At 38.3% G+C, this 10,225-nt stretch overlaps 1 protein-coding gene and 1 long non-coding RNA gene across 2 annotated transcripts; both read left to right on the forward strand.

The window, feature by feature from the left end:
• Window positions 1-1,759: 1,759 nt before the first annotated feature.
• Window positions 1,760-5,820, forward strand: LOC126994306 (aprataxin-like). The gene is made up of 4 exons (XM_050853636.1): window positions 1,760-1,948; window positions 4,692-4,831; window positions 5,201-5,334; window positions 5,437-5,820. Exons 1-4 carry the CDS (start codon window positions 1,784-1,786, stop codon window positions 5,595-5,597), a joined length of 600 nt encoding a protein of 199 aa, XP_050709593.1. The 5' UTR covers window positions 1,760-1,783; the 3' UTR covers window positions 5,598-5,820.
• Window positions 5,821-6,069: 249 nt separating this feature from the next.
• On the forward strand, window positions 6,070-10,139 carry LOC126994314 (uncharacterized). The gene is made up of 2 exons (XR_007749003.1): window positions 6,070-6,218; window positions 6,372-10,139. It is a non-coding gene; the product is annotated as an uncharacterized LOC126994314 (long non-coding RNA).
• Window positions 10,140-10,225: the final 86 nt, after the last annotated feature.

A 10,225-nucleotide genomic window follows, 5' to 3' on the forward strand; every position in this document is an offset into this window, starting at 1 on the left:
GCGCCGAGGGTATGTTAGTAAGGCCAAGGTTAAAGTCCAGCCATGATTTAAGTCCAGTGATATAACAGCCTTCCTTCGTCCACCATCTATTTCTTCTCTTCAATGCTTTATTTTCACGCATACGCCTTTGTTTCCATGCTTTCAAAGGCGCTATGGGTATGTTAGTAAGGCTAAAGGTTAACGTCCAACCATGATTTAAGTCCAGTGATATAACAGCCTTCCTTCGTCCACCATTAATTTCTTCTCTCCAATGGTTTATTTTCACACATAAGCCTTTGTTTCCATGCTTTCAAAGGCGCCGAGGGTATGTTAGTAAGGCCAAAAGGTTAACGTCCAGCCATTAATTAAGTCCAGTGATATAACAGCCTTCATGCATCATTGATTTATTCTCTCCAGTGCCTTATTTTCACACATAAGCCTTTGTTTCCATGCTTTCAAAGGCGCTGTGAGGATATCAGTAAGTCCAAAAGATAATTATATATGCTCAGTGATTTTGGCAGGACCTAAGCATGTAAGTGGGCCAAATATTCTTGCACATATTTTAAAAGTCTTTCATAGGAGTTGTGGGCATTTCCAGGGGTAGCTTCATGACCCTTCTGGTAGTTTGACCTTTCTTCTTTACCATGAACCTAAAAGAAGACTCATTATAACCTGACTGATCTCATTTTTGGCCGTAGGAAATAGATGATGAGAGAGAGAGAGAGAGAGAGAGAGAGAGAGAGAGAGAGAGGCGGAAGGAAGCATCTGTGAATATACCACCAGCTTGCAGGACCGAGCGGTTGTCATATAATGGTCTTTTTTTTTATTATCTAATGGACCAGCTGAGGCATATTTACCCACGCACTTGTTCCACGGTTTCACTTATATCAAGACTTGCCCCAGGGTCCATACCAGGTGCGCTCTCTCTCTCTCTCTCTCTCTCTCTCTCTCTCTCTCTCTCTCTCTCGTACATTGGTTATAGAGGTTTATGTATATATGCGTGTCAAGTGCTGTCCTTGGTAATACGGATGACATACCTAGTGATAATTATATAATCGATAATTCTCTCTCTCTCTCTCTCTCTCTCTCTCTCTCTCTCTCTCTCTCTCTCTCAGACGATCGAAAAACATATGATGGTGTGTGAGAGAGAGAGAGAGAGAGAGAGAGAGAGAGAATAATTAAAGAGCACGGGAAGGGATATTGGAATGAAAAGAAAGAAAAGAAACAAAGATAAAAGAAAAGAATGAATGTATGTCAAGAGAAGGAAGAAAAGGGAGGGTGAAGGAAGGGAGAGAGGAGAAAAAAAGGGAGTAAAGTAAAAAAAAAAAAAAGGGAGGAGAAAGGGAGAGTGAGAAACGGTGAGGAGGAAGAATAAAGAGAAAGGAAGAAGGGAGAAAAAGAAAAGCTGAATAAAGAGGAAACGGAGAGAAGAAAAGAGAGGAGGGAGAAAGGAAGAGGAAGCAAAGAGAATGAATAAAGAGAGAAAGAGGAGGAGGAGGAGGAGGAGGAGGAAAGGGAGAGTGAGGAGGAGGAGGTAGAGATAAAGAGAGACGGGGAGTGGCTGGAGGAGGGAGAGGAGAGGAGGGAGATGGAAGGACGGGAGAGGAGGAGGAGGAGATGGCTTTGGGAGAGAGAGAGGAGAGGAGGGAGGGAAGGGGAGGCTGATGACGTTAGAGGAGGGAGGGAGAGGGAGAGATATGGCGTTGGGAGAGAGAGCAGAGGAGGGAGGGAGAGGGAGGAGGAGGAGAGGAGGAGCCAGAGAGGGAGAGGGAGAGGAGGAGGAGCCAGAGGAACACACACAAAGATGGCGGCCAACAAACCAGTGAAGAGGGCCGCCAGTGACTCCTGTTCTCAGCCTCCGCCTAAGAAAGGACACTGGTCTCAGGGGCTGTTGGCGTCCATGAACGACCCCAACTTGATCGAGGCTTCGGATGAGCGGGTCGTCATCATCAAGGACAAGTACCCGAAGGTGAAAAAGCGCATGTAAAAGGGTGCACTGGGGGCCCTGGCGGTGACTGTGGACTGTGGACTCTCTTGTTCCCGCAATAAAGTCCGATTTTCTCTTGTGTCTCGTGATATTAAACGGGCGAGTGTTCTTTGACGTGCGGCTTCGCGTTCATGACACGTGTTTACATGTCACCGCCGCGTCCGCAATGCGAGATACGTGTTCAAAAGAGCGGTTTAAGTGATATATTTGGGCTTATAAGTATTATGTACGGTCTGGAGTGGCTGAATATGGCTGTGTGAGGGGGAAGAGGCTGTCAGATGGTGTATATAGAGCCTGGGAGTAAAAGAAAAAAGTTGTCATGGAGGAATAGAAGCTTAATTTTAATGTCAGGTTTGAAAAAGTCATTATGTACGGTCTGGAGTGGCTGAATATTGAATGTGTGAGGGGGAAGAGGCTGTCAGATGGTGTAGGAGCCTGGGAATAAAGTGTAAAGTAAATAATTAACTATATTTGGGTTTATAAGTATTATGTACGGTCTGGAGTGGCTGAATATTGAATGTGAGAGGGAGAAGAGGCTGTCAGATGGTGTATATAGAGCCTGGGAGTAAAAGAAAAAGGTTGTCATGGAAGAATTATGGGTTTAGAAGCATAATTTTAATCTCATGTTTGAAAAAGTCATTATGTACGGTTACGAGTGGTTTAATGATGGCTGTGTGAGGGGAAATAGGCTGTCAGATGGTGTATACAGAGCCTGGGAGGAAAATTAAGGCCTGGAATATAAGAATTAATTGTATTGTGGTTTGTTAACATTATGCATGGCCTGGAGTGTTTGAATAATGGCTGTGTGAGGGGAAATAGGCTGTCAGATGGTGTAAACAGAGCCTGGGAGCAAAATTAAGGCCTGGAATATAAGAATTAATTGTATTGTGGTTTATTAACTTTATGAATGGCCTGGAGTGGTTGAATAATGGCTGTGTGAGGGGAAATAGGCTGTCAGATGGTTTACATAGAGCCTGGAAGTTAAAGAAAAAAAATGCTGGCTTTTAGTTTAGTGATAAAACGAAGAAAATAAGTGAGTGTAGGCACGATTTCAGGCTGAAGTTAGAGAGAAATTATCAAACATCACCAAAATTGTGCTGTTAATAACTTCCTTGATGAGTGAGGGCAGCCAGACAGCATAATGAGGGGAAATTAAAAGTTATGTTAATTAGCAACGAATCCTGATTTAATTGTTTCTGAGGCATGATTTTGACATTTTAATTGGAGTAAATGTTTAAGTATTGTCAAGGCTGGTTTAATAATAGCTGTTTGTTAAGGAAGGAAGATCATAAGAAAATAAGAATGTTTGTAGGAAATATAAGGGAACTAGACAACAAAATAAGAAAAGAAAATAATGATAATAATAAGAAAATGGATAAGAAAAGAAAAAAAATAATAAGAAAATAAGAGTGTTTGAAGGAAATATAAGGCAAGAAAACAACAAAATAGGAAGAAAAGAAAAGAATAAAAAGGAAATAGCCTTTAATTAAGAATGGTGAAGATATGCAGGTGGGAATTAAGTTACCTGTGGACTAATTCAACACCTGAGAGGGAAAGTAAAGGTTAGATGATAGTGTTAAATGACTTACACCTTTAATTAAGAATGGTGAAGATATACAGGTGTGAATTAAGTTACCTGTAGGCTAATTAAACACCTGTGAGGGAAAGTAAAGGTTAGATGATAGTGTTAAATGACTTACACCTTTAATTAAGAATGGTGAAGATATACAGGTGTGAATTAAGTTACCTGTAGGCTAATTAAACACCTGTGAGGGAAAGTAAAGGTTATATGATAGTGTTAAATGACTTACACCTTTAATTAAGAATGGTGAAGATATACAGGTGTGAATTAAGTTACCTGTAGGCTAATTAAACACCTGTGAGGGAAAGTCAAGGTCATATGATATAGTGTTCAATGATTTACACCTTTGATTAAATATGAAGGTATACAGGTGTGAAACAATAATAATGATAAATACAAATAAATTAATACAGGTGAATGAATAAATAGATGAATAAATATGGTACAGGTGAATACATAGATCAAAAAAAAAAGAATGAAGTTAAAATAGTTACTAGATAAAAGAAAGGAATGGAATATGAATGTATGAGAGAGGTATTACTGGTGGTGGTAGATGGTTTAAAGTATTACTGGTGGTGGTAGATGGTTTAAAGTATTACTGGTGGTGCTAGATGGTTTAAAGTATTACTGGTGGTGCTAGATGGTTTAAAGTATTACTGGTGGTGGTAGATGGTTTAAAGTATTACTGGTGGTGCTTGATGGTTTAAAGTATTACTGGTGGTGCTAGATGGTTTAAAGTATTACTGGTGGTGCTAGATGGTTTAAAGTATTACTGGTGGTGCTAGATGGTTTAAAGTATTACTGGTGGTGGTAGATGGTTTAAAGTATTACTGGTGGTGCTAGATGGTTTAAAGTATTACTGGTGGTGGTAGATGGTTTAAAGTATTACTGGTGGTGCTAGATGGTTTAAAGTATTACTGGTGGTGTGGTGTTAAAGGCTATTACTAAACTATTAAAAACTGGTGTTAAGAGTACTGAGTTTTAGTGTTACTGGTGATTTTACAAAGAGTTATTGGTGAAGGTAGAGTATTATTAGTGTTAAAAAGTATTACTGATGGTGTTGCAGAGAAATACTGGTGGTGCTAGAATACTACTATTAAAAATATCCCTGGTGGTTACAAGGTATTGGTGGTTGTGTTCCAGGCCCGGCACCACTTCCTGGCCATCCCCAAGATCAACGTGCCCAACCTGAAGGCGCTCAAGAGGGAGCAGAGTGAGCTGCTGCGCTACATGCAGGAACAGTGCCACCTCCTGGCCACCAAGTACCCTCATGTGGAGTTCAGGTGGGTGGGCCTTTTTGTGTACTTTTGAAGAATACATTATTGCTTATATCTTAGTTCAGGGGCATTCACAGGATTTTTTTCAAGGGGGCAGAGTCCATATGTTTCAGGTCCTGTACATATATACATCACAGTTCATATTTTCATAGACCAACCACAAGGCAATGGCACCCAGAGTTACCATTAACTGCAGCACCAAGGTTTGAAAATTAATTTCTGTTATAACTTTCAAACAAGTGTGAATGGGAACACAAAAGATTTCCAAGGGGGCAAATCCCCCCCTTGCCCCCCTCTGGACACCCATGTCTTAGTTGTTGCTCTTGTTATCTGAGCTTCATGTTGAATATAGTTCTTATGCATGTTTCTCCACAGGTACGGCTACCACGCCATCCCCAGCATGTCCCAGCTGCACCTGCACATGATCAGCCAGGACTTTGACTCCCCGTGCCTCAAGACCAAGCGACACTGGAACTCCTTCAACACCAGATACTTCCTGGACAGTGAAGGTACCACCTTTATTTCATTGTAATTTATCATTTCTGTCTAACAAATAAAATTTTCTTGTACATTACACATCCACCATCTTGAAACTGAGTCCTTGCCTCCAGACGTGATTCGGTGCCTGGAGGAGCGGGGCATGGTGGTGACCATGACGCCCATCGCTGGGGAGAAGCTCCTGGACCAGCCCCTCAAGTGCCACAAGTGTATCTACTCACCCCAGAACATGCCCAAACTCAAGCAACACCTATACAAACACATAAACAACTAGGGTGGGGCATGTAGTGTTGCTGGGTTGTGTTGCAGAGGGCAGAGGGGGTAAGAATGTGTTTTTTGTAACTATTTATATTCTTTAAACTTATATTCTATGTTTTGATACCTTGGAGACGTCGAAGCTAATGCAACACTTCTATAAACACAAAAACAAATGAGGCGGGGATGGTAGTGTTGCTGGGTTGTGTTGTAGAGGGCAGAGGGGGTAAGAATGTGTTTTTTGTAACTTTATATTCTTTAAACTTATATTCTATGTTTTGATACCTTGAAGACGTCGAAGCTAATGCAACACTTCTATAAACACAAAAACAAATGAGGCAGGGATGTTAGTGTTGCTGGGTTGTATTGCAGAGGGCAGAGGGGGTAAGAATGTGTTTTTTGTAACTATTTATATTCATTTAACTTATATTCTATGTTTTTGATACCTTGGAAATGTCTAAGCTACAGCAACACATATAAAACTAAGACAGGGATGGTAGTGTTGCTGGGTTGTGTTGCAGAGGGGGTAAGAATGTTTTTTTGTAACTATTTATATTCTTTTAACTTATATTCTATGTTTTTGATGCCTTGGAAACATCGAAGCTAACACAACACTTCTATAAACACACAAACAACTGAGGTAGGGATGGTAGTGTTGCAGGGTTGTGTTGCAGAGGGGGTAAGAATGTTTTTTGGGTAACTATTTATATTCTTTAAACTTATTTTCGATGTTTTGATACCTTGGAAACATCGAAGCTTACACAACACTTCTATAAACACACAAACAACTGAGGCAGGGATGGTAGTGTTGCTGGGTTGTGTTGTGAGGGCAGGAAGGGGTAACTATGCTTTCTTTTCTAACTTAAAGATATTATTTATGCCTCTGGAGAAGTCTAAGCTAAAGCAACACCTCTAAAAACACACAAACAACCAAGCCATGGGTGTTTGAGTTGCTGGACTGTGTTGCGAAGGTGTTTTTTTTACATATTTCTATTTATTTAACTTCTGTTCTTTGTTTTTGATGCCTCTAGAAATGTCCCAGCTAAAGCAACACACCTAAAGGAAACGAAACACTTGAGGCAGGAGTGGTAGTGTTGCTGTGTTGCTAGAAAGAAGAGTGAGTTTTTTACGATCAATTTCCTTATTATTTTTACTCCTTGGAACAAGTTAGACCACAAGCAACACTTCTAGAAACACAAAACTAACCGAAGTAGGAATATTGACAAGTGTTGCTGCCTAGTGTTGTGACCTGGTTATGATTTTGTGTTTCCTGACTAATTTTATTCACATACTATTTAATATTTATGGTTCTCAGGGCTCGTCAAAACTGTACCTACAAGAATATCAAGTGTCAAAGTGGAAGTGGTTGTGTTGTGTTTTGTGTTGCATTGTGTTGTGAGAAGATAGTGTTAGTTCTTCAATCTGTTTATTTATTTCCAGTAGAGTATTGCCAAACTGAAGCAACACAAATATAGGAATACTTAAAGATGGAAGAGTATTGTTGTGTTGTTTTGTGTTGCGAGGAGTTTGTGTTTCTTCCTCAGTTTGTGTTTCTGATGTCATTTTGTGTTTCTTATGTCATTTTGTGTTTCGTATGTCATTTTGTGTTTCTTATGTCATTTTGTGTTTCGTATGTCATTTTGTTTCTTTATGTCATTTTGTGTTTCTTTGTCATTTTGTGTTTCTTTGTCATTTTGTGTTTCTTATGTCATTTTGTGTTTCTTTGTCATTTTGTGTTTCTTTATGTCATTTTGTGTTTCTTTATGTCAGTTTGTGTTTCTTCCCTGCCAAGTATGTTTAAAATGAAGCAAAACAATCACATCAATAACTAAGGGAGAAGTGTTTTTAATTGTGATGTTTTGTGTTGCTGCGAGTAGTTTGTGTTCTATTTGTATGTTGGTTTGCGTATTTTCAGCAACACTTCCACAAACACATGAGTAACTAAAGGGAGGACTGGAAGTGTACATTGCTGCCTTGTGTTGCAGGGAGAATGTTTTTTGCTTTACTTCTCTACGGCAATGTGTTTCTTTTTCACGGCAACACAAATGCAAAAAAACTGAAGCACGGATGATAGTGTTGCATTGTGCTGCATGTACAATGTTTTTCTTTAATTACTGTACAGATAACGTGCAGACAACATACACAATGAAAGAACTGTATACCTACGTTTATTATAAAGTTTGTCGGTATCATTTTCAGTTTTTTTTTTAATAGTACAGTCGTCCCTCAAATAGTACAGTTTCCAATAGTTCGGTTTTGGTTTTATGTGGATTTTCTAAGAAGATTTTTAAGGATTTTTAAATATCCCAATGAGCAGGAAATTTAAAAATCCTAAAGGATCTTCTATGACAATCCATATAAAACCGTAACTGAACTATTGGAAACCGTACTATTTGAGGGAGGACTGTAATTTTATTGTATACTGGTATTTATCGTATGTATCTTCAAGCAACGGTCCACCCTTCCCCCTTTTTAATCTGTTAAATCGAGGGTTGAGTGTACTTCTCTACTTCAGTTTGTGTATTTTTTCCCGGCAACACAAATACATAAACAGAACATTGGGTGATAGTGTTGCGTTGCGTCATCCTGTGTTGCGGAAAATGTGTTCTTCCTGATCTCGGTTTGTGTTGCTTTTCGGAAACACATGGACCTGGGGAACCTTATGCATCCACTGCCTTTGTGTTAGTGTTAGAATGGGTCTTTTTGTGTTCGTCTGTTTGTGTTTCTTACGGAGGCCAGTTCTGGGGTAATGTTGCTAGTTCTGGAATTTCTGGAATCGTCGGTTTTCACTTAACGTTAAAAGTGATTTGGGGTTGTGATGTCGTTTCTGGAATTTTGGGAATGGTTGTTTTGTTAACGATGAAAGTAATTTTGGATATCGTTGTTTCTGGAATTTCTGGAATCGTCAGTTTTTAGTTAATAATGAAAGTAATTTGGGGTAATTTTGTTTTTTTCTGGAATTTCGGGAATTGTCAGTTTAAGTAAACGATAAAAGTAGTTTTGGGTAATTTTGCTATATTTGAAATTTTGGGAATCTTTGTTTTTTAGTTAGTGGTAAAAGTAATTTGGAGTAATGTAATATATTGGAATTTTGGGAATCATTTTTTTTAGTTAATAATGAAAGTAATTTGGGGTAATAATGTTATATTTAGAATTTCAGGATTCATCATTATTTAGTTAGTGCTAAAAGTAATTTGGGGTAATGGTAAGTCTGGAATTTTGGGAATCGTCAGTTTTTAAAAAGGTAATTTGTGAAGGTAATTTGAGGTTATGTTGTTATTTTTGGAATTTCAGGAATCGTCAGTTTTCAGTTAACAAGGAAAGCAATTTGGGGTAATGTTACTTGGTCAGGAATCTCGGGAATCGTCGGTGTTTAAATAGCAATGAGAGACAATTTTGGGGTACTGTTATTAAGTTGGAATTCTCGGAGTTGAGTTTTCGGGTAGCGACGAAAGGTAATTCATTTTTTTCTGGACCGTAAACTCCAACTACCTAACATAATGAATAATAAACATCTTCCTTCTATTCTTGTATATAAAAGGGAGTAGAAGTTAGGTTATCATGGGTGACTGACGTAAAAGACTTCTCACCAGAACACACTATAGATGTTAGCATTAATGGGCATATAATAGTCTTAAGCAAACCTCTTCCTAGACTTAGCTTTTTGTTAACGATACACTTGTTACCAGATAAGGGGATGAGGGTAGACGTAAGTTTTGTAAGTACGTGACTAACACTAACTGTCTTATTATTATTACTACTATGTACTTAAAAGCGTCTAATGAGGAGGGAAGGTTCCGTTAGCACAAATCAATGGTAAATATAATGAAAGTTCCTACAATGCAAGTTTATCATATTGCTTCACTTGGATGAGTTATGAATTTTGTGTATTTATAGTGAAGGGTGTTTTGGCCTGTTGGTGTACACTGTTTTCATGAGTATTTAGCTTGCAGAAAAAACGGCTTCGGAAAATTGTGTAGACGTGTGAAAATGATTACGTAATGGCAAAGAATTGAGTGATAAGCATTTTTTATGGTAATTTAAGCTGAATGAAAATGAAATACGTAATGGAATGCAAATGGAAATGGTATGAAAATGAAAATGGTATGAAAATGAAAATATGAAAATGACAATGGTATGAAAATGGTATGAAATTGAAAATATGAAAATGACAATGGTATGAAAATGGTGTGAAAACGAAAATATGAAAATGAAAATGGTATGAAAATGATCTATGTAATAACAAAGAACAGACATTTTTTAGTGTAACTTCACCTCATATATTTAGATTAGTTTTCATCACTCAAAATTAATATGAACTAGAAAAAGTACGTACGAATAGGCAGATATACCCCACGCAGATGAAAAGACTCAACTTCGTGTTCTAAAATGCCGTTAATTTATATATCCGATTAACAGCCACGGAGGTCTTGTTAGTTTCTGTCATTTTTGTGTCACATCCGTTTTGTTTCAGTGCTGTTGTTGTACGATCAAATGGATCCTAGCTTTTGTTACTGTACATATATACACGAATCAAATATACATGACATACAAGACTTTACGACCAGGTGTTTTCCTTCATATACTTTTTCCTGTTCAAATAAGTCCACAATATCTTTTGATATATTTCCTCTCTAAATAAGTCCA

Source organism: Eriocheir sinensis, chromosome 7 (assembly GCF_024679095.1).
Source record: "Eriocheir sinensis breed Jianghai 21 chromosome 7, ASM2467909v1, whole genome shotgun sequence".
In the NCBI taxonomy this organism is placed as follows: Eukaryota; Metazoa; Arthropoda; class Malacostraca; order Decapoda; family Varunidae; genus Eriocheir; species Eriocheir sinensis.

Coding starts and splice junctions, on each gene's coding strand:
- LOC126994306 (XM_050853636.1), top strand. CDS start 1,784: ATGGCGGCCAACAAACCAGTGAAGAGGGCCGCCAGTGACTCCTGTTCT. Junction 4,832..5,200: donor TACCCTCATGTGGAGTTCAG/GTGGGTGGGCCT, acceptor GTTTCTCCACAG/GTACGGCTACCACGCCATCC. Junction 5,335..5,436: donor ATACTTCCTGGACAGTGAAG/GTACCACCTTTA, acceptor CCTTGCCTCCAG/ACGTGATTCGGTGCCTGGAG.